Genomic DNA, 27,644 nt, shown 5'->3' with positions numbered 1-27,644 from the left:
ATTGTATCAGAAGATTCTAGAGGAGAATATCAGGCCATCCATCTGTGAACTGAAGCAAAAGTGGGTCATGCAGCAAGACAATGATTCTAAACATGTAAGCAGTTCTACAAAACAATGGCTGCAGAAGAAAGTTTTAGAATGGCATTGTCAAAGTCTGGACCTAAACCCTATTGAAATGTTGTGACAGGATCTGAAATGAGCTGTCCATGCAAGGAAGCGTTCAAATGCAGTTTTGTGAGGAATGGGCCAAAATTATTCAAAACCGATGTGAGACTGACCAGCAGCAACAGGGAACACCTAAAGGTTCACATACTTTTTCACACATGGATATTGAATGTTTAATATTTTCTGGATAAATAAATGTTGAAAAATTATCATGTTTTTGTGTCATTTGTTTTTACCAGGTTATCTTTATCTATTAATAGGACTAAGGCCTCGGCCATGTTTACCGCTTGCTGGCGGAAGCGTGCTGAGGCGCGCTCCCGCTCAGCACTGAGCCCCTACAGCCGCAATTAGAGCGGCTTTAGTAGGGGCTCACCTGCGCTTCAGCGCGCTTGCGGAAGCGCAGGTCTTAGGGGAATTTAAAATTCCCCCGCTTGCCGGCGCGACAGGCCGGTCACGTGAGCGGTTCGCCCAATGAGGGCGAACCAGCTCCGTGACATCACTGGTCCGCCCCTGGCCAGTGACGCGCCCCCCCCCTGACGGCCCGCCCCCTGACGGCGCGTGCGGTAAGCAACCGCAAGGCCAGGGAAAGCACCCGCTTGCCCGATCACCGCCGCACTAAGGCGCGCACGCCGGCGGCATCCAAATAGTGCCGGCTCTGGGCGCGCACCCAGCCACTCGCGCAGGGGCGCCGCCGCACACGGATGCACGCTCCAGCCTCTTAAAGGCAGAACTACCCGGACAGCACTGTGCCATCAGTTGCAGGTACTTTACTCTGTCCTCCCTAGCTCCACCCCAGGGTGCTCATCTGGCCCTATCTCCTGTCTCAGCCTGGTGCATTCACACACCTCCACATTGCTGCTCTGCCATTGGATCCTCTCTCCTATATATACCCTGCGGTTTCACTCACTCGTCAGCTGAGAATAGAACCAGTTGTTCTCATTACTCTCTGCCTCCCTAGTCCTGTCTTGTCTTGTTTTGCAGTCTTCTTCGTGTACCGAACTGGCTTCCTCTTCGACTCTCCGTACCTCTGGCATCCTGAACTTGGCATACGGCAATACGACTCTCCGCACCTCTGGCACCCCGAACTCGGCAAACGGCAAACCGATTACGTCTCTCTCTCTCTCTAACCCCGGTCTTGGCTAACAGCACCCACTACCATCCGTACCTCTCCTGCCCCGACTCGGACTCCCAGACCATTCTACTCTCAAGACGTGTCCTCGTGGCTGTGGGTGGCGTTATATCCTTTCCCACCTCAGCATCGCGGTCCCGCCTCGTTTGTGGTGAGCTCGACCTGACAATATATAAGTATTTTATTGTGTATTTCTGTCATGTTGTATGTAGCATTGGGCTTCTCTGTCGTCTGTTGTATACATATGCCATGCTCAAAAGCACTCCATTTTGACACTTACACACACACACATATATATATATATACACACACACACACATATATATATATATATATATATATATACATATACATATATATATATAAAAAGAAATAAATATGTAAATATAACTGTATGCTCATCTGCATGTCTAAGGCAGGTCTGCAACCCTGCCCTTCACCATTATCACCCAGCACTTCCACTGCAGCAAGGGATTCTGGGAAATTACATGCAAATGAGCACGCAGTGCCACTTTTTGCTTCAAAAACCATTTTAACATGGTTCCCTATAGGCTTAAGCTTGCTGCATGGTCACAGCTTTGAGCACAGCCAGGGATATATATATATATATATATATATATATATATATATATATATATATATATATATATATATATATATATATATATATATATATATATATATATATATATATATATATATATATATATATATATATATATATATATATATATATACATACACACACACACACACATATATATATATATGCGCGGCGCTTTAAATTTGCTACTCGCCAACAGCAATTACACTCCCGGAAGAAGCCCGTGTGGTGAAACAGCTGTAAGAGTTTCCAGACGTGGGACACAGTCGTTTGGCTGATTTACAGCCTCTCTCTCCACTCTCAGCAGCTATCTTGCTCATCCAGCTCGGCGATGGTGGTTTGCCTGCTTTAACCTCTTTTCGTGGCCAGATCATGGAGGACTGATTAATACCCGCAACGGAGGCGCATGACACGGACATGGTGATATTTTCCCTAAGCTATTATTTGCATACCCATGACTGTCCTCCGTTCTATCCAGGGTTTTCTCTATGTCAATTTTTTTCCACATACGTGTGGTGATGTCCTCCTTACCTAGCCTCCAGATTATTCATTTTGAACTATCTGGTTTATGTAGCATTTGTTTGCACATTAGTAGATTATTTAATCAGTATTAGTGCGATTATTGCTATATGAGTGTGGTTTGATGTTTTCTCTTATCCCTGTATGTGAGCAGCTAATTAGTTACGCCCAATTAGAGGGAGAGCACAGTTTTGCACACATTTTCAGTGCTTTGATTACCCTCTGGGTGACTACAGTAGAGGCAACGTTTTTTCTAACATTTGCTGTAAACTAGCCGGGTTACATTCTGGGTATGTGCTGGGTATGTTCTGGGCTAGTTTGAGGCACCTTTAAGGCATTTCTGCATTGACTAACGACCCATAGGATTAACACAGCAGGGATCCCTGGCAGTCCAATTCAGTTTGAATGGGACTGCCAGGGACCCCCGCTGTTAATCTGATAGGCCATTAATCAATGCAGAAATGCTGGGGCTAGTTTAAGGAAAGTTTAAGGCATGTATTCAGAATGTACCTGGGTGTACCTGGGTCTTTTGGGGAATTGCCACTGGTTTTTGTTAGAATAAGAGTTGCCTCTACTGTATGTCTGCCCTCACTTGAGTATCTATTTGTTTGATCAATATCATATTTGCTTTGTACAACTTTGTATTTATATGTGACATTTCTGATTCTCATGCATGCCTGCATATCAGGTTTTTCTATATGCATATTACAATTCATGAATTGTCAGACCTGTGGCCCCCTTCAGGATCTATTTTAGGACCGGCCGGTCATCATACCCAGTGGGATCCTCTGATTCCCTCTGTGTGTGTATAGATCATCCTCCTCTGCCCCCTTTTTTCTGCCATCTGGGCATCCTGTTTGGTGTTTTTTTTTGGTACAATTAGCAATTTTGTGGGATTTGAGATGACTGTGTTTTCCCCGTCTGGTATTGTTTTTTTAGATGTATGTTATTTTTAGTTTGTTGCAGTGTTTTTTCTGTCCATGATTAATAAACCCTTTTGCATTTAAATTATATTTTTCGTGATCTGAGTGCTTTTATTGGAATTTCTGTATTTTTTGGTGTTTATATATATACTGTATGTGTATGTATGTATGTATGTATGTATGCATGTATGTATGTATGTATGTATGTATGGGTTCCCAAAAAGAGCTTGCTGGGGTTCTGTGTTCTATGAGTAACAATCATCATAATCATCCAGGAACGGCGGTTGCAAGATATGTATGACCCCATGTCATTTTAATTTCTTCACCCTTGTGATTGTCAGACTTTTTTTTATTTCGAACTCATTCATTTTTTTTCCGGTTTCTTCGGGTAATACTCAGCAGACATCTCTCCATACTTTTGTGTGGTCTGAAGCTTCTTCATTATCTTTGCATTTAGGGTCCAAGTGTCACAGCCATATGCGAGTACGGGCAGCCTACACTGGTCTAAAGTAGAAGATTGAGAGGAGCGCACGAACTGGAGGGAGCAGGAAAGGACCCAAAATCAAAAATATATTAAAAAAGGTACTTTATTGTGTCATGAGACCCATCTGGTCTAAAACCTTCCTCTTTAAGGCACATTGGAAGGTTCCCTTGGAACATACAGTATGTGAGCACTGTTCATATCTGTTCAGGCTTATATTAAATGGGTCATTGTTTGTTTTTCTATAGGTATGGCAGTCATGAATTATTTTAGCATCTTAACATATAAAATTGAAATTTGTGGGGTTGTTGCTAGATGTGGTGAATCTGATTGGTCCGTGGGTCTGTCACTCAGCCTCTTGCTAATCAGATTGGTCCGTATCCCTGCCCCGCACGCCTCTCATTGGCCTGCGTGGCTCTATGACGTCACCCAACTGCCACTCTCTTCTCCTCCTCACCCGCAGCTCACCTTCCCCCTCGGCCTCACCCAACTGCCACACACACGCACAACCACCCGGCCACTGTCCTCTTCATCCAGCGGCCCGGACTGCCGGCTCCTCCCCTCATCACCCCCCCAGCTCACCTCCCCGCTGGCTCCCCCCATCACCGCAGCTCACCTCCCCGCCGGCTCCCCCCCCCCACCCGCAGCTCACCTCCCCCGATTGTGTGTCTCTGGCTGGCTGATTGCGTGTCTCTGATTGGCTGCCTCCCCCCTGGAACCACACACACCGACTGACAGCCGCCGCCGGACTACATCCCCCAGCTTCCCCTGCGACGGGTGACGCGCCGGTCCCGTGACCCGTCCCGCCTGGCTGCTCCTCCCCTTCCCTCTGGTCCCCTTCCCCACGGTGCTCCCTTGCTTGCCCACGTGGGGAGGGAGATGGGTGCGGGGGGTGGGGTGTGTGTGTGACACTGTGTGTGTGTGTGTGTGTGTGTGTGTGTGTGTGTGAGACACTGTGTATGTGATACTGTGTGTGTGTGTGTTTCACAGTGTGTGTGTGTGTGTGTGTGTGTGTGTGTGTGTGTTAGTGTGTGTGTGTGTGTGTGTTAGTGTGTGTGTGTGTGTGTTAGTGTGTGTGTGTTAGTGTGTGTGTGTGTGTTAGTATGTGATAGTGTGTGCGATAGTGTGTGTGCGTGTGCGTGTGCGTGTGTGTGTGTGACACTATGTGTGTGTGACACTGTGTGTGTGACAGTGTGTGTGTGACACTGTGTATGTGACACTGTGTGCTGCGCAGGGGGGGGACCAGAGCTGCGCAGGGGGGGGGGTCAGAGCTGCGCAGGGGGGGGACCAGAGCTGCGCAGGGGGGGGGGGGGGGTCAGAGCTGCGCAGGGGAGGAGACCGGAGCTGCGCAGGGGGGGGGGAGCAGAGAGAGGGGAAGCGGAGAAAGACTGGGGGAGCGGTGAAAGAGAGAGTGGAATGAGGAGGGAGCGGGAAATTTTAATCCCAGTGTGCGTGTGATAGTGTGTGTGTATGTGTGATAGTGTGTGTGATAGTGTGTGTGTGACACTGTGTGTGTGTGTGTGACACTGTGTGCTGCGCAGGGGGGGGGCCAGAGCTGCGCAGGGGGGGGGGGGTCAGAGCTACGCATGGGGCGGACCAGCGCATGGGGCGCAGAGGGGAGGGAGCGGAGAGAGGGGAAGCGGAGAAAGACTGGGGGAGCGGTGAAAGAGAGAGTGGAATGAGAGGGAGCGGGAAATTTTAATCCCGGGCAGCGCCGGGTTTCTTAGCTAATATCACCTAATATTGAAGAACTAATTTATTCTGAGATATAGATTTATATACAGTAGAGAGAAATATATAAATATATACACGCAGTCCTCGGTTATCCAACGGAATACGTTCTGGAAGTGGCGTTGGATAGTGAAACCGTTGTAAAGTGAGTCCCATGTTAATCAGTGGCGGTGAGCGTTGGAGAACGCATTCCGGCGTCGAAAAACGGCCCTTAGGGTTGCATTGTAAAGCGTTGGATATGCCATTCGTTGTAAAGTGAAACATTGGATAACGAGGACTACCTGTATAGAGATAGATAGAATATCTCAATATCATTGTTCTCCAATTTCTAACTGAATAAAATATATTTTTATGAGTGCACTTTTGGGATTTTCTGTCTTAAAGACATCCGACCAGAAATCTTTCAGAAGTATACAGGTAATATGTGCTCTAAAAAAGGTGTAATCTGTCCTAAACACAGATAAGAATAACTCAGCACAAAGTACACTGCGTCCTGTTTAGTTTATGGTTTTCCGGAAATTCTTAGGTAGCAAACTACTGTATTACAGTATTCCCGCTGTTGCACAAGGCAGTCATATTTTTATCAGTTTTCACCCCAAAAATATATATATACTGAAATGTTTAGTTACTCTTACCTCCATCTTTAAGGGGTGGTAGCTCTTTCTCTATTAACTTGAAATCCGCAAGTTTAGGGGCACCTGTGAAGTGTTTCACCATAGCCCATGACTTAGACAGTACCATCTTTTACCACCTGTAAGTAAGCATAGCAAGTTTATAGTGAGGGTTTCTGTTACATATATTGAAAACAGGAGAGTAAATTATATATAAACATCTATGATGTGAAATCAGAAATCTCAGTCAATTTAGATATTATTTTTATAGATATGAATGCAACTTCAATGTTGGGAACCAAAACATTGGCACTGCATGCTGTATTAAGGCCACAGCATACTCCGTATAATATGGTGTGCACAGGTTTCCCCTCCAATGACCTATTCACTGGGCTGAGCTATCAGTACTGTATGGAGAACTTGAGTTTGTGTATCTTATTAATTCGATGTTTTAGGAGAGCATGAACACATGGACAGTAGTTTACACCATATGAATGGGAGTGAGCACTGTTCAGCCATTCTCACCTGAAGTTCAGGGGTCCGCTAATCAAAATACTTACACTAGATTTGTTTACATAATTTTAGTCTTAAAGAAAAAAATGCAAAGTACCGTCGTTATCTGAACCATTTACCGGGTTGAATCACACACTATAGTGCGGGGTGGTCCAAGAAGGTCCACTGCAGACTTAATGGCCCATCGAATTAACACAGCAGGTGTACCTGCTGTGTGAATCCTACCCGGGTCTACTCGTCTGTAAGAGATGTGCAATAAGAGACAGACAGAAACATCACTCTACCTGCGCACCTCTAATAGGCGATCGCAGGGGTTTTATTTAATTTTAACATTACAGTAAAGTAGCAGGTGGTCTCCGGAGCTGAACTGCATTAATCTCAGGTCCGGGGACCTCGTACTTCCCGAGATACAGGCCCCGGGTAATGAAGCTGCTTACATTTTAATTTTTATTCATAGTGTGCGCGCGAGCAGGGAGTCTCCTGAGCTGAATAAAGCTGGTGTATCAAGTAAATAATGCCATATTTCCAAGCAAGCTCTAAAAGGGGAGGGGGATCGAACACATAAGAGGTCACACAGTAAAAATTAGATGACAATAGTGTGGAATTGGCATGAATAAAAAAAAATGTTGACATTTTCAATTAAAAGCAGTTATTTTGTGCAGTCTGGAGACTTCGCTTCAGCAATTTTATTAAAGGGGGGGGGAAAGTAAGAAAGATGAAGAATTAAACAAAGCGACAAAATGGCCAAACCTTCATGAAATAGGGGAAATTACTACAAATATCACAAGCTGCAGTTAATACTTGGGGAATAGGTTCTGTTGGGTTGTTGCTAAATGGTGACCTTTATATCTTTGTTGCCAATAGAATAACTGAAAATTAAGCCACGCCCCAATTCTAGAAGAAAGTCACCCTGTCACATGAGGTGGGGTGATGTGGTGAGGAGCCCAACCACAACCATATAGCTATGGTGACCTGTGAGGTCACTCTGTAGCATAAATATGGAAGTACAGGGGGTTGGTCCCTGGACCCCAGGAGGATCACAGGAGTGCCCCAACAAGACCCAGGGGGACTCCAGAGGAAACCGGAGGGGTCTCAACTATCTGCATGTAGTCCAAGTCCAGTAGGTGTGTAACTCTGTGTTAAGATGTGCTGTCACCTTTATTGTTTTCACAGTTAGGGAAAAGTGTCACCAGCCAGACGGGGCCACTCAATATCTGATGTAGATGCCATGACTGTCCACTACTTTTAAGGGAGTGTGCTCGTGGCAGTTCACAGTAAGGGATTCCTAAACCAGGGTGCTCCAGAACTGGCACCAGCAAGGTTGCTCGAACGCCAACTTTGAAGTATAGGCACACAAGGTTACTGAGTGAAGACTGCTAGGACATTGTAAGGATGAAGGGTAGATTGGAACCCGGATGGAATTACACCCCTTAGCGGAGTCTAGGAAAGTACCTATGAATGACTCCATTCAATTGAAGTCATGGAAATGTATGTTCCCCTTGACCGTGGGTGAGATAAAGTGACATAAGCCGTGTGTACCTCCCGGTGGAGCTGTCTGGACTCAAGGGAAGAAAACCTGTATGTGTGAAAGCCTGTCCTGTCAATAGACCCATGCTGTTTATGCAACAAAGAGACGGTAAAGAGTCTGTGTCACTACACCTACGTTACCTCATAGTAACACTCCTTAGGAGCCGGGCAAGGAGGGGTTACATAAGGGTTCTCTTTAGAGACCCGTATTACTATGAATCTCTCCCTGGAAGTCAGGAAACACTGTATTTACACTAAAGCTGTTACTGTACTTTGTTCAATGGTGGGTTACTTACTGTGCCGACAATATTTGCATCAGCCTGAAAGGGGAGCTCTGTGTTCACAGATCACAGACTGTGCTCTTCCAGATACACTTAACATACCGTGATAGACTTTTTATTGCACTGCTACAAAGTGCATAATGCATGTATTACTCTTATTCCACAGCAAGTGGTGATCTCATAATATGTTTTTCAGTGTTTCTGCCTTCATACCACACAGTTTTTTGGGGGGGGGGTCTTTAATAAATTGCATTAGACTGTCTTATCTGCGGTGAGCACTTGTTTTCACTACAATTTATCTACCATCGGATTAGTCTCCGGAAGGAGCAGCCCCAAAGTACTTTGATTCTATTCGCCCCCTATCCTCTCACCCACGTGTACTTGTTGGACTTTATTTATTTCTATTTAAACACACATATATTGATAAATAGGGAATATTAAAAAGGTGAATAAATACCTTAAGTGTTTCATGTGATTATAACAACAATTTGTTTATATCACAGAGTAATTAATTTATACACTTATATTTGGCGCTATAATTTACTTTTTGTGAAATATACACACACACAGTATAACAGAAGGCTAGGTACAACAAAAATATGCAAAAAAAAAAGTGTATTTCATTGGCCAAAGTTTTGGCTACCTTCCGGAGCCTTTATCAAGAGCTCCCTAGGGTAACCGAAACATTCGCCAATAAAATACATTTTTTTGCATATTGTTAGTGTGCCTATCCTGTTATTTTTGTACAGTACCTTACAGATACTCTGATAGCAGCACCATCTCCAGTAGTCTGGTCTAAGTGTGTGCCTCAATCCCTCCTACACACACACACTTTACTAGCTCTCTTATTAATCTCAATTATTTTTATTATTTGAATCCACATGTTTTACGTTTATCTGGTTAGAAATGTTAATCATAAAATAGAAAATAGAGGAAGAAGAAAAGATCATTTTATAACTTGAAAATGGCGCACAGCAATAACTCTGTATAAATATCCGATAACAATGTGATGGTTTGTAATGTACTGTGCTGGTAATGTATATTTCATGTGTTCCATGGATATTTTTTCCCCTCAATAAAAAAGATATTTTTTTAAAAAGTGAAGACGCTGCACTGGTTTTTCCAGCACGAAATGTGCAAAACCACTTTCTAAATATGACTCATTTACTTGAATGAGGCCAGAAGTTGTCTTCTAGCACAACAGGCGTCTTATGGAGCAGCATTTATGGGCCTAAGGCTATGGCCCCTGTCCTCCCTGCTGCACGCGTGCCTGGCGACATGGCGGCCTTTACGGGGGCATGGCCATGACGGGCTATATCTACCCTGCCATTGGCTGCGCGTCGCCACGTGACAGCGTCGCAGCACAGGAAGACAACATTCTTGTCTTCCCTGCCAGTGTACGCGTCACAGCACTTTGCGCAGCCACACACAGCCACGGGGACCTGCCCCATAGAGGGTTGTACTGTGGCGTGTGGCGCACATGCTGTAGCACGTGCTGCCGTGACTACCGAGGACTCAGCCTAAATCTGCTGCAGAAGAGGAAATGCCAAATGTATGAGGGAAGGGGAGAGACACACATACAAGGAAAGAGCAGGGAGGAGAAGACAAGAATAGAAGAGCCCAAGAAATACAGAGTTGGGGATGGGGACAAAGGGTAAAAAAACAGAGGTAAAGAGATAAAAGTGTGATAGCAGAAAAGTAGGATAACCGTTGCCATACAACAAAAGCAGGAACACAATGTTGTAATGACATTACCTTACGTAATATTATGTAGAGATTGCAGCATACCCAGTGATGTGCAGAAATCTGTATCTCAAAGGTCTTACGAAAAAAATGGTGGTGCCTGCAGCACAAGAATTTAAGGTGACCCAGTTTCAGTTACACAGATCTCTGGCTTTCAGGATAAACCTGGGAGGTTAATAATAATATAATCTTGTATAGCGCTTTACAGAGACATTTTGCAGCCACAGGTCCCTGCCCTGTAGAGCTTACAATCTATGTTTTTGGTGCCTGAGGCACAGGGAGATAAAGTGACTTGCCCAAGGTCACAAGGAGTTGACACCGGGAATTGAACCAGGCTCCCCTGCTTTACTCACTGAGCCACTCCTCCCAACCAAAACTCATGTAGTATATCTTTTAGAGTGTGTTTGTCACAAACAATATATTGGCATGATTTAAAAGGCCTCTTAAAGTTAGATTTGCTGAACACAAAAGAAACCTTGAAAAAAAGTTTTCTACAGCATGAGTTATCCAGACACTTTGCAGAGAAACATAACAATAGCAGCAAGGGTCAGAAGATTAGATCATCTATTCACCGTTTTTATTCTAGACTTGGTCTTCCATGCCAACTTTACCCTCCATATCCAAATTAATTTCTAATAATATTGTTACATTTTTTTTTAAATTATTTAATATTTTAAGTATTTCAGCAATAGATGCACATTACTGATTGTAAGTTAAATTATGAATTTTAAGATACATTAGTATATTTAAAGGTTCATTTATCTTTATTTAAATTTACATTTTTGTTCTGAGACATATATGTTTGGTTATTTTCTTATCATGCTGTCCATACTTTTCTTATGGGATACAATTTGTATTTGTTTACAATTAACTGTTTTGTGTCTCTTTGTTCATTTGTATTTGTGTATTTGGGTCATGCTAAGGGTGTGTGATCAGCAGATAATGATTGTCTGGAGAGTCTGTTATTTCAAATGATCCAAAATAGGTGTGGGCATTTTCACATTAAAGTTTAAAAATCTGAAAAACACGTGTTGGGATTTTTAGCCAACCTGAGCATCCGTTGTCCCTAGTGATGTCACCAGGACACGATGCTGAAGATCTGAGGCTTGTGGAGAGGGGAGCTTAGCCCGGACAGGGGTGTGCCAAGATCGGGACGCAGAATTAAGGAGCCATGTTTTGCTCTATATATGCACACTTAGAAACGTTTGTGAGTGTCCATTTTGGAGTTTTTATTGTGTTGATTTATACTTTATAAAGACATACTTCACCATAGGAGGTTTGAAGCAAGGGGTCTCCGGAGCTGGACATCATTAATGTCAGCTCCGGGAACCCCCTGCTTCCAGATACTTAAACCTCCATAGCAGGGTCGGTATTTCTGCAGCCAGGGAACTTGTGTGCCTAACATAATAATGGCATTTAAATGTCCCGCATCACCCAGGCCAATAGGAATCTGTGACATCCATTTCAGCTTCCTATTGGCCAGCGTGACCGGGACATGGAAATCTCACAGAAATACCGGTACAGAGGTAAGTATCTCTGGAAGCAGGGGCTCCCCATAGCTGACATTAACACACTTCAGCTCCAGAGACCCCCTGCTTCAACCCTTTTAATAATAATTAAAAAAAAACAAGCAATACAACCTGTGCTGCTGCTTTAAATAGGAATGCATTAACAATGTGGTATCTCACGGAAACCACTTCACTTGAAAGGGTTAAGCTAAGCGCCCGTTTACGGATCTGCGCCATAGTGAGCTACAGTAGGTACGTGTTTTACACACATTTTGTAGTGTTGAGCAACTTGGAGAGCCACACATTTTCTTGCACCTAAATTTGTGATCAGTTACAAAACAGAAATGCGAGTTACTTGTGAATAAAAAACAAAGACCTGATGCATTAACCCTTTGAGTACAGGGTGGGCCCCTCTGACACTTGCAATCCTGTGATCGCTTCTCCCCTTTCTGTAAGATTGCGCTCTGCGTTCCGCACTTCTAAAAACGTGCAAATACACTGACATAGCTATGTGTCATGAGGTGCTACATGCTTGGGCACACAAAGGCTTATAGTATGTGTGTCGTGCTTCCAACACGTGATACTAACTAGATCCACTTTGAATGAGCTTTTCCCTGAGGCATCAGTTATTTGATCGCTTGTTAATTAAGAGCTGTTCCTGCCAATTGCTGCAGGTAAATGGGGGGGGGGGGGAGTGTAAAAGGCGCCAGTCCCAAACTTGGTATTTTTCAGTAAGTGATATTCCAGCAAATGGTACAATTTAATAAGGAGAAGAAAAAAACATCCCCAGCCATTTCTTTTGAATTTTGGAGAAGTGTAATTTATACAGTATGTAGAAAAATATATTACTGAGGTTGACTTAATGCTCCCAGGCCTTACATTTGAAAGTTGTAGATAATAATAATAATAATAAAAGTTGTAGATAATAATAATAATAATAATAGCAGTAAAAGCATAAGACAGCAGAGTAAGTTCACTGAAACGCATGTCTGCTAGGACCAGCAAATCCTGAAGTGGCAGTGGTGGGTTAACCAGCAGAGTTAAAGATCTTATTACCACAATAACATAGTGAGCCTATTCCAATAGTTGATGTCTTTCTAAGAATCACTAGTCAGGATGTTCTCCTTTGGCTTACCTGATTTAAAGGAGAATTACAATATCTGGGTCTGTGTGGAGAATATGCTTCTGTGCTCAGCCTGCACTGCTGCTTCTTCGTCTACAGACCTGTAAAAAGCTACAAATGGTCCTTTTCTCACTTCCCCCTCACTCACTAATCTCTCTCCACTCCCCTTCCCCTCCTCTGGTCCCTCCCTCTCTCTCTGTCCACAATACACAAGGGAGAGGGAAAAAAAACCACTTGTAAAGGAGATAGGATTGTACTTGGACCACTGTTCATGCAAATGACGGAGCTGCAGAATTTGATGTATCTGATATAAATGTTGTTCATGTACCTTTGAGAAATCCTAAATTGCACGCTGGTGCACATAGGGCAATATAGCAAAACAATGTCTCACTTAGCAAATATTTAACATCTAAATTGCATTAATATCGGGATGTAATTTCCCCCTCTCTCTCCCTCTCTCTCCGCTCCCCCTCTCTCTGTCTCCGCTCCCCCCTCCCTCTCTGTCTCCGCTCCCCCCTCCCTCTCTGTCTCCGCCCCCCCTCCCTCTCTGTCTCCGCTCCCCCTCCCTCTCTGTCTCCGCTCCCCCTCCCTCTCTGTCTCCGCTCCCCCCTCCCTCTGTCTCCCCATTCCCCTCTTTCTCCCTCTTCCCCTACTTCCCCTTTCTCCCTCCCTGACTGTTTCTTCTTGTGATAGTGGTAGTTGTGTGTGTGTGTGGGTGGGTGTGTGTGTGTGTGTAGGCGAAAGTTGATTGGGTCAGAGTGAAGGTCCCCAGCATGACATACATAAGTGCATAAAGCTGTAAGTGTACCAGGTCGGTAAACGTAATGGCAGCATAGTTATATGCATATTCTTACCTGGTAGTCCCACTGATGTCAGAGTTTCGTGTGTGAGGCGGCGTGCGCGGCGGCGCCGAGGAGTGAGGGTAGCGGTTCCGGTGGCGCCGGCGAGGCTTGCTTTTGGTGTGACCAGGGGGGGGGGGGGAGAGTTGAGGCAGTGTGCGTGGCGGCGCCGATGCCCATGGGTAGCGGTGCCAGCAGCGCCGGGGAGGCTTGTTAGCGGTCTGACCGGGGGGTGCCAACTCCAAGTGAGGCCAAGAGGAGCACGCGGTGTGAGGGGGTATGCCCTGCTGTGACGTTCAGGCAAATGAGCTGTGTCCGTCCGTGGGCCAATCACAAGGGGCCAATCACAGGGGGAACAAATACACACACAAACATTATTTCAGTCTTATATATATATAGATAATAGAAGTGGGGCTGTAGCTTTGCATCTGAATATTAGTTGGATTCTCTGTTGAGGCAAACTTTTTATTTACACGCAGAATAAACCAGTTTGCTTAAATTAAAAGATTTTTTAAAAATAAATCAGCAGAAAGTATAAAACAATTTTTTTTTTTTAACGGTGTGAAGTAGTTATTTTTTACAATGACTATAGGGGAATTCACCTGTTTCTATTTAAATGGTGTACTTATGTCATCTTGGCGTTACTACCTGTAGACACAGTGGGATTTTAACCTTTTCTAGGCTGAGTCCATGGTGACTGCAGCCGTGCGGAGGCGCGCTGAGGCTGAGGGAAAGCGGGTGCTTTCCCTGGCCTTAGTTCCCGCACCGTCCGGGGGCGTGTCGGGGGGCGGGCCCATGACATCACGGAGCTGGTTCGCCCTCATTGGGCGAACTGCTCACATGACCAGCCCTGCGCTCCCGTGAGCGCTCAAACTAAAAAATTTTAACAGCTACGCTTCCGCATGCCTGCGGACGCGTGCGCGAGCCCCTGCTAAAGCCACTCTCATTGCGGCTGCGGGGCTCACTGACAAGCGTCAGCGCGCCTCAGCACGGGTTAGCGCCTAAGCGCTGACCCTGGACTCAGCCTTATCAGTCTTCCCTCAGTGCTCAATAAACAGCTTTCTGTAAAGCAAAATGTACTTACAGAAACTGCATTCATTTGAACGGCTTTTAATAAATATGCATTTCTACCTGTGCTGGAACCTAGTGCTGTTTGTTTTATGACTCTTCACAATCTTATCAGTCTTCCCTTTGCACAACTAGCAGCTACAGTAACTGTTAATCATTTTTACTTATAGAAACTACACTCAAGGTCCACATTTTCTCAGGCTATTGTTCAGAGTTTCTCAACCAGGGTGCTCGGGTACACTGGTGTACAGTGATCCTCTAACCAACGGTGCCGCAGCCCCTGGGAATTGCTCTTTCAGCTGCTCAGCAGACACGTCCCATGCTATCTGGAGAAAGAGGCTGTGATTCACCTCGCCTCCCTGATCCCAGAACATAGGAGAGCAACGAGAGGCGGATTGCAGCCTCCACGTCTTCAGACAGCGTTGGACGCACCTGCTGCTCAGCTGACATGTTTAGGGTGTGATAAGTAGGGGTGACCTTGCACAAAAATGGTTGAGATCCTCTGCTCTAGTGTTACGGGTGCTCGCCACAAACTGGACGGGACCGCAGGGCCGAGGTGGGATATACTGAAACACCGACCTAGAGCCACAAAGCCGAGTCCGAATTGCAGGTTTCGTAGTCGTGGGTAGCCAGGTCAGGAGAGAGCAGCGTAGTCATGGCAGAGGTCAAGGCAGGTGGCACAGGAGGTCTGGGTCACAGGCTGGGGTCGGCACCAGGGGAAGGCAAGGAACAGGGTAGGCTTCAGTAGCAGGGTAGGCTTCAGGAAGCAGGATAGGCCTCAGGAAGCAGAATAGGGCAGGCAAGGCAAATCAGATGTACTTGTGACTAGAACAGGTTACATGGACAGGTACAAAGTCCAGGGAGAGATTTGCCAGGAACCAAGATGGCCACAACAGGCCATGTATGGGCAGGTTCCAGCAAAACTCTGGACTAGAACCCTTACATCTAGTCTGTAAGTTTCTTTAAACTGTACTTGCAACTAGAGGTGGCCAGTCCAAATACGTTTCCCAGAATTCCGCAGATTGTTTACTCCAAAATGAATCTGTGGATAGGGTACTAAAAATCCCTCCCTCTCTTCCCCCTCTCCCCATCTCTCTCATAAAGGAGGAGTATAGTATACAGTAATTGTGATACAACAACTGTATATGTTTTAGAAAAAATATGTATGTGTTTACAGGGCTAATGCTAAAAAGTGAATAAATATAATATGTTATAATACTACAGTGATTACTATACTTGTACATAAAAGTTAGGCTGCTTAGGCAAAAATGACCAATGCAGATCAAACAATACAAACAAAAAATACAAACAGCCGGTGCCTGAAATGAATATAATAGAATACCCTAGTGAGTAAGCTCTGACCAAATAAAGAGTCCAATCATGGTAGTCACACAGTTCCTGAGAAGAATCTTGACTGAAGTCTCACAGCACATACAAACAAACATGAAAGACAAAAAAGAACAATCATAGTGTAATCCTAATAAATAATAATAATATATAAACCACTAGCACTAAATATAAAAACTTAAACACTTGCAAAGAATTACTTAATAGCTATTGCAATTTAATAATAAAACACATGTAAAATATACTGTAAAAAAGACAAACAATTGCCTATAATGACTTGGAACACAGGCTGAAAAAGTCCATCCAGTAGGAGTAAAATTGAAATCCTTCTTACAACAGGACTAAAGTTCACGGGCTCATAGGACGATTTTCTTTCCTTTCTTTGTAGTGGACCTCCACGGGAACGCCACACAAGTCCTCCGGAGTTTGAATGATGCTCTGATGCTCACCGCCGCGGATAACACTAGCTAGCGCAACAGCGCCGAAGGTCCCGGAAGCCAGTAATACTCCTGGCACTCATAGAAAGGAATCCCCTGGCTAATCTCAGCTCTATGGGGGAATGTGCTGCCAATGCCCACGTTCTCAAGAATAAAGAGATCACCCTACACGTTTCATGACGGAAGTCACTTCGACAGGGGCATGAAACGTGTAGGGTGGTTATCTTTATTCAGATGACACTACCGGAACCCGGAAGCTGCGCAAACACATACACTCACGAGGGCAATACTCAGGAGAATTGTTTTGGGCTGACTTCTCTATCACGTAAGCCGCTACTCCGTGTTCTTTTCAACAACTGGGACTTGTTACGAGTGGCCCCCTCCCTTGAGGCTGGCCCTCTTTAGTGTTGTGTGTTTTTAGGATTATGTGTTCCATTCTTAATTTAAGTGTGTTGTACATGGTTTTAGTGTACATATAAATTGTGTCTGTGTTTTATCTCTCATGCGCCCCTTTTTTGGTTTAATTTCATGTGGATATTGCCCCGCTGATCAGGGAGACTGGGAGCTGCAGGGAGAGTTGCATAGGCTATGAAGAGAGGGGAGACTGAGGACAGCGCACACTATTCTCTTTGTCATTAATATTAGGGGGTTAAGATTATTGTTCTTTAGGGTAAGGTTAGGGGCTTATCTTGGTGTGACAAAGCGGCCGCCGGTGAGCTGAGTAGCGGTTAAATGCCGGTGGAGATTTGGTGGAAGCAAACCAGCCGCAACCAAATGCCCTCGGCCTTAATTGAGTTGAGTAGGATTTGTGGTATCTACACTCAGGACCAGAAATCATGGAGCCCAGGACAAATGAAAGGAGCAGGCCCCCCCCAAAACTCATAGCGCACCTATCACGGAAAAATATTTTTTAGCGTGCAACTTTTACTTAACTGTTTTCTTATTGTGATACAGAAAAAAATATTACAATGCAACCTGTTTATTTTTATATTTTCAACAAAAGACAGGTGACCGAGTGGGTGGGTGAGTGACTGGGTGAGTGACTGGGTGGGTGAGTGACTGGGTGGGTAGGTGGATGAGTGACTGGGTGGGTAGGTGGGTGAATGACTTTGAGTGACTGGGTGGGTACGTGGGTGACTGAGTGACTGGGTGGGTGGGTGAGTGACTGAGTGATTGGCTGGGTGGGTTGGTGAGTGACTGAGTGATAGACTGAGTGGGTGGGTGGGTGAGTGACTGAGTGATTGGGTGGGTGAGTGACTGAGTGATTTGGGTGGGTGAGTGACTGGGTGGGTGAGTGACTGGGTGGGTGACTGAGTGACTGGGTTGACTGAGTGGGTGGGTGGGTGACTGAGTGACTGCGTTGACTGAGTGGGTGACTGGGTGGGTGGGTTAGGGACTTTAGTGACTGGGTGGGTTAGTGACTGGGTTTTAGTGACTAGGTGGGTGGGTTAGTGACTTTTAGTGACTGGTTAGTGCGTGGGTAAGTGGGTGGGTTAGTGACTGGGTTAGTGGGTGGGTGGGTTAGTGACTTTTAGTGACTTTAGTGACTGGGTTAGTGACTTTTGGTTAGTGACTGGGTGGTTGGGTTAGTGACTGGGTGGGTGGGTTAGTGACACTTTAGTGACTGGGTGGATGGCTGGGTGGGTGACAGTGGGTGGGTGACAGTGACAGGGTGGATGAGTGACTGGGTGGGTGACTTACATTGAGTGGGTGGGTGCTGCTTTCTGCTTCCTTGCCGACAGACGCTTCCCCCCCTGCCCGATATCCCGTGGCAGCTGCCCGGGGTGGGAGGTGGGCTCGGGTGAGGAGGGCGCGGGAAGTGGGCACGGGAGGTGGACTCGAGGGCGCACAGGAGGTGGGAGGCTGGGGGGGGCGCGAGACTGGCGGGCGGCTGCAGCATCCCCCGCGGCTGCTGCTGTGTTGTCGCGTGGAGGTGGGGGCGTGGCGAAGGCTGGCGGGCGGTTGCAGCATCCCCCGCAGCTGCTGCTGGGTTGGTGCGCGGAGGTGGGCGGCTGGGGGGGGGCATGAGACTGGCGTGCGGCTGCTGGGTTGGCACGTGGGATGTGGGCTTGGGGGGGCGGGGCGCGAGACTGGCGGGCAGCTCCAGCATCCCCTGCGGCTGCTGTCTGGGACAGGAGGCGCACTCGGGGGATCCTGGGTTGGCGCACGCGTGCAGGCGATGCTGGATTGGCGCTTCCCTGCCCTCCAACCCACGTCGCCACCATTTATTTAATTTTTTTAATATAACGGGCAGGGCCGCGCAGCGGGGCCCGGGATGCCCGTACCCCTTGTCCCCCCCCTGTTGGCGGCCCTGTCTACACTACTTTGCCACTCACCCCCCCACCTCCCTACACCCCCCCCCCCTTCCCCCTTGCTCTCAAGAGTGGGACCGGATAGACAAGCTTGTTAGAGCTGCAAGCAACATTTACACACGGTTTTCTATAACCTTTACTCTAAAAGTGTCTCAAAGAGATTAATCTCCAGAGAGTGTAGTAATGAACCAGTATGTAGAGAATGCTGTGTCATGCAGAATAAGCAGCATTACTGTGCGTGCAGGTCACACAGTGCACACCCTTCTCTTTGTATATATGAATGTATGTATGTATGTATGTCTTTATTTATATAGTGCTATTAATGTACATAGCGCTTCACAGCAGTAATATACGTGACAATCATATAAATAACAAATAATATAAATAACACATAAAGGGGAGAAGTGCTTCAGACATTAAAGTAACATTTAGGAAAAGGAGTCCCTGCTCCAAAGTGCTTACAATCTAATTTGTTGGTAGGAAGAACGTACAGAGATAGTAGGTGGGCGTTCTGGTAAATGTGTCTGCAGGGGGCCAAGCTTTATGTATGAGGTGTTAAATATCAGACATGGAGCTAGTCATATACTTCCTTAAGCAGGTGTGTTTTAAGGTGGGTCTTAAAGGTGGGTAGAGAGGGTGCTAGTCGAATATTGCGGGGAAGGGCATTTCAGAGGTGTGGGTCAGTCAGTGAGAAGGGTTTAAGGCAGGAAAGGGCTTTAGATACGAAGGGGGTAGAAAGAAGACATCCTTGAGCAGAACGCAAGAGTTGGGATGGTGTATAGCGAGAAATTAGGGCTGAGATGTAAGGAGGAGCAGAAGAGTGTAAAGCTTTAAAAGTGAGGAGGAGAATTGAGTGTGTGATACAGGATTTGATAGGAAGCTAGGAGAGGGATTTCAGCAGGGGAGACACTGAGACAGGTTTTGGAAAGAGTAGAGTGATTCTTGCAGCAGCATTTAGGATAGATTGTAGGGGAGACAGGTGAGTGGCAGGAAGGCCAGACAGCAGGGGGTTACAGTAGTCGAGACAGGAGAGAATGAGGGTCTGTGTCAGTTTTTGCAGTCGAGCTACAGAGGAAAGGGCTTATCTTGGTAATATTGCGGAGAAAAAAAGGCACTTTTTTTGCTACTTTTTGAATGTGAGAAGAGAATGCGAGAGAGGAGTTGAATGTGACCCCTAGGCAGCGTGCTTGCGCTACTGGGTGAATGATAGGACTTGCAACAGTGAGGATTGTGAGGATTCCAGTGCTGGTGCCAGGCCTGGAGCCCAGGCCAGAAGACATCCTATGGGGGAAGATCAGGGAAAATCTCTCTAGGGAGGTCCCTGCGCCTAGAACTATGGGATAACCCCAGTTTTTTCCAGTTGTAAATGTGTGTGTCTGTTTATGTCAGTTGTGGGTGGCTTTTTTCCAATAAATTAATTTGATAAACTCTTGTGTTTGGTAAGTTGATCCCTGGTGCGATAGTCCTGTTCTACTGTGAAAATTACATCATGTTAAAAACCACAAACCACGGACAAAAAAGGGAAAGGTTCCCATGCGTTTCACACCAAACAGGTGCTTTCCCCAGCAGGTACTGTAGAGTGTTTCCCTTTTTTTTTTGTCTGTGTTTTGTGTTTTTTCACATTATGTAATAAAGTACTTTTTCTATTTTTTTTTCCATTCACATCTGGTAAGTTCCTCTTCTTTTGGGTCCGCATCTACCATCTATTCTCTAACCAATATTCTTGCTATTGACAAGCCCACCTGAATTTAGCAATGGTTTAAAAGGTAGGAAAGGGAAATGTTTGCCTCTCTCCTCTGGTCTGTATGCAGACTGCATGCACATGTCCTTGCTACCCAGGGACACCAGGGTGCACAGACCGCATGTACGTGTCCTTGCTACCTAGAGACACCAGGGCGTGCAGACCGCATGTACGTGTCCTTGCTACCTAGAGACACCAGGGCGTGCAGACCGCATGTACGTGTCCTTGCTACCTAGAGACACCAGGGCTAGGAGAACGCTTGTACATTTCCTTGCTACCCAGGGGCACCATGGTGAGCAGACCGCATGTACTTGTCCTTGCTACCTAGAAACACCAGGGCGTTCACACCGCATGGACTTGTCCTTGCTACCTAGGGGCACCAGGCGAAGCAGACAACATGTACCTGTTGTGATGCCCACACCACGTTGCAGTCTCTTTTATCCCAAATAAGGACGGAAATACTGTATTTCTATTTACGGGGGGGTTTATTTATAGGGGTTAAGTAACGTATTCGCAGGCCCACCGTCCCTTTAAGAAAACCAAACCAAAATCAAAAGAATAAATAAATACTGTAGAGGGAGAAAAGGGGTGGCCCGGGATTAAAGGGGTTACACCCCATTTGGCCATCCCTTGACCTCACCCGGGAGACAAAGGGTTAACTGGGCTAAGACCCAGAACGGTGATTTCACCCCTGTAATGACATGTAAATGTGTATCCCCCTGTTTCCCCTGTTTTATTGTAACATCTGGTCTGCAGCACACACACACTGGGATCCATCCGGGAGCACAAGGGTTAATAGTTGTATAGTGATTATAGCCCTTTGTGTAACTTTCCCGCCTTTTCAGGCACCATTTTGCAGGCTCCCATAGGCCGCCATTGGGACTCCATGTCTTTCAATAGCGAATCTTGCTGTTGAGTCCTGTTCCTGAGAAGACCAGCAGATGGCGTCCGAGAGGGAGAGCGGCGGTTTCCCATTGAAAGTCAATGGGCTCATTGACTTCAATGGAGAAATCCTCGAGAGAGCTTTCCAGGAACGAGTTGGCTGCCGTCCAAACCGCTTAACCGCAAAGCGGATACAATTTCAATAGAAGAGCTTTGATCACTTACAAGTCAAGTTCAACGACAAGTGGCGTGGGAATAAACAGTTCTAGGGCCCCTAGGAATAAAATTCTTTCTGTCCCTAGTTCCTAGACCTCCCCCCACTCGACCACAACCGGGTCCCCGTATCCTGGACCCCCGATAAGGGTCGAACCGAGAAGCGCGGGCCGCGCCATAGGTTCCAATGGCGGCGGCAGAAACAGCTCAGGAAAACGGCTAAGTGTCAAAAGCTGAATTTTGGTATTCCATAGCTCCGGTTCCGGAGGGCCCAGAGAGTCAGGGTTTGGGGTATCTGTAGCCACTGCTCCGGCATCGCTGCAGAACCATCCTTGACCCTCTTGGACCAACCCGACGGAGTATGGACCCCCTTGAAGATTCGGGACTTTTTCCCATAGACTCCAATGGCGGCCAAACCCCATTGACCGGCTACGACGGAAAACTCCGATTGACTTCAACGGCGGCATCGCCCCGTTGAAAGTCTATGGCGAGGATTCCCATAGCCGCCAACGGTGGCGGTTTGCCATTGAAAGTCTATGGCGGCGAAGCCCGTTGTTTTCAATGGGGATTTAGTGAAAAACCGTGATTTAATTTACAGCGGAGATTTATGTATTAAAATGTAAAATGGTTTTAAGTGTATTTGTGTATCTCCGGTTTCCCAGGTCGTAGCAGGTCGCAAATTGGACCATAGGTTGTCCCAGTTCCGGCATTGAGAACTGGGAAGTTTGGACCTGCTGGACCCAAAGGAACCGGATATTTTAATATGTTCATGTTTTATCCAACATACTGTATTCCGAGATATGGGTAAAACTCAGAGGAAATTCCTTTGCATACCAGGGTAGCATATGGCCAGAAAGGCAACCCAATGTCTAGGGCCTGAGTATGTTTCAAACGAGTTTGTCACCTCCACTGTTTGCATGAGGGTGGAGACTACTCAAACCAGAGCAGTCTTCAAGTGTTCCATTTCACACCTCACAACAAAGGATTTCCTGCCAGGTACTCCATTTGGTATTCTAGCTGGCATTCCTGATATAGAGGAGGGGTTATAGAAATGGGACCCAAGAGCTCTACTGCGCATATACCAACTAGCCGGGGGGCATGGGTCAAAAAGTGTTCCCACGTTAACCACTGGCTAGAGTTAATTGAAAACCAATCCACGGTACTCAATGTTAAGGATAGGGCACAAAAGGGTTTTAAACTGATGTCCACCCTGTATCCTTGTTCTTCAATTTATCATCTGAATGCTACCTTCCCAAAAACATGCCCTGGCATAGGCAATAGTGTAACAGTACAGTCTTTGCATACAATAGAAATGGTTTTGCTTATCTTAGTCCATGTGGCGAAGACGTCTCCTCCTTTTCTTCTCAGGAGAACTCTGCCCCACGTGAGCTCAGAGAAACTCCTTTAGTTCCTCTGTAACCAGACATCACTGCTTCAGCACGGCTCTCTCGGCAGTGTCTCTCACTCTTTACCAGCTTCTTTACACTGCTTCAGCACGACTCTCTCAGCAATGTCTCTCAGGAATCCTGCTTAATTAGGCTGCAGGTGCATGCAGTAGGTTAACTGGTTGAGTGCTGGAAGGTACATATATCCTCCATTCTAGCCTACTGAGTCAGTGACTCTGTCACTTTGTCTTTACTACCTGGAGACACCAGGGTGCACAGACCGCATGTACGTGTTCTTGCTACCTAGAGACACCAGGGCAAGCAGATCGCATGTATGTGTCCTTGCTACCTGGGGATACCAGGGCAAGCAGACCGCATGTACGTGTTCTTGCTACCTGTGGATACCAGGGTGCACAGACCGCATGTACGTGTCCTTACTACCTGGGGATACCAGGGTGCACAGACCGCATGTACATGTCTTTGCTACCTAGAGACACCAGGGCTAGGAGACCGCGTGTACGTGACCTTGTTACCCAGGGACACCAGGGCGAGCAGACCGTATATACATGTCCTTGCTACATAGAGACACCAGGGCATGCAGACCGCAAGTACGTGTCCTTGTTACCTAGAGACCCCAGGGGTAGGAGACCACGTGTACGTGTCCTTGTTACATAGGAGCACCAGGACATTCCATCTGTACCTGCGACTCCTTGATACAGAGAGGCTTTTTTCACTGAAAACTCTGGACTTTATGCTGCTGGACTCTGGCCTTGTGTAACGGATCCGCACCTTAATTTACTGTTTGCCTTGCCTTACAGACCTGTGCAGTCCTGGAACTCTTCCCCTGATATTCACTGCAGCCCCACCCTGGGTTCACTCATTAAAGTAATGCTGTCACACGCCCCTTCTGCTATTGGTTCACTGACCTTTAAAGACAGCTTTCCCACAATACTTCCCTGCCGAGCATAATCCTTCCTGGATGTCACAAGTGTTCTGCCACAAGCCCTAGGCTTGGCCCGTTGTGTAATAACCTCTCTAGTTTTCTTCCCTAGTTCCTGAGGCCTGCTGCTAGTCTTCATGCAGGGGCCTGTGTTTCCTGAAGTATCCTGAGGCCAGCTACTACTCTCTACGTAGAGGCCTGAGTTGCCTGCTTTCCTGAGGCCTGCTGCTAGTTTCACGCAGAGGCCTGTTCCTGACTCCTGTGCTGAAGCGGAGGACTCTCCAGTGTTGACTTCAGCTTCCTGTTTCCGGGGCCTGCTGTCCTACCATGGCAGAGGCCTATCTACTGGTTCCTGGGGCCTGCTGCTCACTCTCCATTGCAGAGGCCGTGTCCTGGTTCCTGTGCTGAAGTGGAGGACTCTCCAGTGTGTTCTTCAGCTCCCTGTTTCCTGAGGCCTGCTGTCCTTCCACAGCAGAGGCCTATCTACTGGTTCCTGGGGCCTGCTGCTCTCTCTCTCCATTGCAGAGTCCGTGTCCTGGTTCCTGTGCTGAAGCGGAGGACCTCCTGTGCTTACTTCAGCTCCCTGTTTCCTGAGGCCTGCTGCCCTTCCCTTAGCAGAGGCCGGTCTATGAGTCCTGAGCTCTGTAGCTCTCTCCTTGCACAGGCTCGTCATGGACTCTTGCGCTGAAGCACTGGTTTACCAGTGCTGCCAGGCGGTGTGCCCATTCCAGTCTGCCTATCCCTTCCTGAGACGGTATCATGGGCCATGGTCGCCACACGTGCAGAACCCGCTCCCGCCCTGCAGCTATTACGCTGAAGCGGGACCTAGTTGACTTCCTGTTACCGAAACTCCACTCCGATAACGTTTATCCTGATGTCTCCAATCCTGACCCTAGCTTGTCCACTGACGATTCTACCTTCTCCAATCCCAACCCTGCTATGTACGACTACGAACTGCGCAATCCGGATCAGCCTGCGCGGTCTAAGGTCGGTGCTTATACAACCCCACCTCAGCCACGCAGTCTGACCCAGTTTGTGGTGAGCACAACCGTGACAGTATGCTCGGCCCCACAAACTCAGACTGCCCTGTGGTGAGGGTTGGCATGTTTCTGTCTGAAATCCTGTCCTGGCCTGTGGACCAGTCCCAGTTTGAAAACCAGTACCTGTTTGAGAGACTGCCTTCCCCTGAAACTGTGGGTTTGTGTGAAGGTTTAACCCTTTAAAAAAGACTGATTCTTAATGAACTCCTTACTCTGTCCCAGCGCCTTCGAGAGTCAAGTCAATCCCTGGTCTCCCATTTTCATACCATAAACTGGGCCACCGTAGATCCTAGGGCACTGGTTCAGGTTCAAGATTCGATCCATAAAGTGGCCCAAGATTTGGACGATTCCATTATGCTACAGGACCCTCTCCTCGCTGCCTACGCACGTTCTAATTACACCCATTTTCCCTCAAGTCCTTATGCTGAACCCTTTGGGGTTCTTCCCGCACCTCAAGATAGCTCTACTGTCTTGGTACCTCCCTCTCCATAAAATGACCAAACTATCCCTCTATCACTAACCCCTAATGTAGAAGCTGCCACGATCACTAGCCCTGATTGCCCCTCCGGTTACTTAGACCCCAAGGATATGTCTACGTTAACCCTTGCCGATCAGCCCTGTGAGGTCCCCGTGGAGTATACATATATTTCCCTAGCCAACAGTAAGGCTCTACTGTCCGAGAACGAATCTCTTCTACCCTCTATTTCTAACTCGGAACCCCTAACTTCAGACCTTGAGCTTATTCCTGTCTTAATCCCTGCTAGTCAGGCCTATGAGTTTCCCACTGTAAATCCCTACATTTCTTAGGTCTGTGTGTCTCTCTCAGAGTGTGAACCCTCTTTGCCCTCACTTACTAACTCAGCATCTCACATTCCAGCCCTTGAGGTTTTTCCTGCTTTAACCCCTGCTAGGCGTGCTCTCCCCGTCAGAGAAGGAATCCCTTCTACTTCCACGTTCTAAGTTTGAATTCCTAAGTTCTGTTCCCAAGGTCATTCCTGTATTAACCCCTGTGGGGCAGCCCTATGAGTCTCCTTTGGTAAGTCTCTGTTCTTCACCAGCCAAGGTCACGTCCCTAGCTCCAGAGGAGGAATCCCTTGTGTCCCCAATTACAGAGGAAAAGCTCTTTATTTTTTACTCTCAGGTACTAGCTGCATTAAGCCCTGTAAATTCTTGCTGCCTCCAAGCTAATGCCTCCTTTCTAGCCTCAGAGAATGATTCTCCAAGTCCGACAGCAGAGGTTGCATTGAATGACTCCCCTAACGTTGTGGAGTCCTTGGATATTCTTTGCTATAAACCCCCTGCTTCAGCTCAAGTTTCTGCTGCCATGCCCCCTGAAACTTCGGCTAAAGTTCTGATTCCAGTTAAATGTATTCAGGTACCAGGTTTTTCCCTAAGCTTGGTCGCAGAGTCCCCATTCCTGGGTATTTCGCTGAACCAGTCTGTCTCCCAGAGAGCGGTGATCCCTGCTTCAGCGCATAGTCCCCACGTCATGGAATCTGGAGTCATTTCTGGTTTCCCAGACACTCCTTACCAAATACCCACTTCAGAGACCAGTACAGTTGTGATTGCCCCCCTTGTACTGTCTGTGTTCTCCTCTTCTCAAAGCTTAGGGTTAAAAGCGTACAGTGGTCATTATGCCCCTCCTGGGGTTCATGTTGTGTTCCCAGGAATGTTTGCTGACACACAGCTTTCACTCAAAAGTGACGCTTTTTAATATGTGCTAGCTAGAAGCCAGTACACAGTTTCCCCTCTCTCTGAAATTTGCCTTGTCGGTCCCGCTACTCTGAGAGGTAAAATCCTTCCTTCAGATTTAGAATCTCTTTCTATAGAGGCCGTCCTTGCTTTTGGTTCCCCTGATTTCTCTGCCCATGCAACCCCTCCAGGGATCAGCGTATCTGTTGTCACCCCCTTAGTACAGTCTGAGACCACCCTGCCTATATTACAAGTTCTGGTGTTTAAATCTGAGCTATTTAGTTTTCCTGCCCTTGCTAAACCTCAGTCCCTCAGCACTGCATCTAAATGTGCTCCAGCAACCGTTGGGTTACTTGGGGTAAAAATGAAAACTCCTGTCTTAAAGGGTACTTTCTCACACATGTCCAGCAAACCTAGAACTTCAGTGATTGATTTTAGGTCACATCACTATATCTGATTTTCTCACTAGTCAAACCCAGACACCCTCACCACTGGCTAGGAGTTCTGTTATCAGAATTTTTGCACTAGTAAACATACCTATTTCTGTTTTTGTCATGACAAGCACCCCTGTTGTTAGGACCCTTGCAGTTTTGGATAAGACTCTTTTTACTTCTAAGGTTTCTGAAATTAAGAGTTTTCACGGTTCCAACTTACCGCTTATTGTCTCTTTAACTCCCATCATTACTACTCCACTACCCATCACTGACTCCCAGGCACCAGCTCCTGGCCCTAGTTCTCCTATCAGTACCCCTGCAGTGCTAGATGTTCCTGTTATAGATTCTGAGCCTCCAGCTCCGGAGTCTATTCCTCTACTCGCTGCTGCTCTTGTAGTCTCTCAGGTCCCTGTTACTGAAGTACAGACTTCAGCTTCTGATGCTAGCTCCCCTCCC

The 27,644-nt window shown here is 46.7% G+C and overlaps 1 protein-coding gene across 2 annotated transcripts in view; it reads right to left on the bottom strand.

Moving 5' to 3' along the window:
- LOC142492454 (prostaglandin reductase 1-like) overlaps positions 1 to 13,949 on the bottom strand; it is a 38,728-nt gene extending 24,779 nt beyond the window's left edge. The window contains exons 1-2 of one of the 2 annotated variants that reach the window (XM_075595100.1): positions 13,713 to 13,949; positions 6,188 to 6,303 (exon numbers count right to left, since the gene is read on the bottom strand). In XM_075595100.1, coding sequence (XP_075451215.1) covers positions 6,188 to 6,293 — 106 coding nt within the window. In that variant the 5' untranslated portion in view covers positions 6,294 to 6,303; positions 13,713 to 13,949. Of the gene's footprint in view, positions 1 to 6,187; positions 6,304 to 12,870; positions 13,027 to 13,712 lie in introns of those variants that run through there. The other variant, XM_075595093.1, reaches the window with a different exon arrangement.
- Between the last annotated feature and the right edge of the window lie 13,695 nt (positions 13,950 to 27,644).

This window comes from Ascaphus truei, chromosome 1 (genome assembly GCF_040206685.1).
Source record: "Ascaphus truei isolate aAscTru1 chromosome 1, aAscTru1.hap1, whole genome shotgun sequence".
In the NCBI taxonomy this organism is placed as follows: Eukaryota; Metazoa; Chordata; class Amphibia; order Anura; family Ascaphidae; genus Ascaphus; species Ascaphus truei.
Note: the sequence above shows the minus strand (reverse complement) of the source record. Positions and strands in the feature narration are given on the sequence as shown.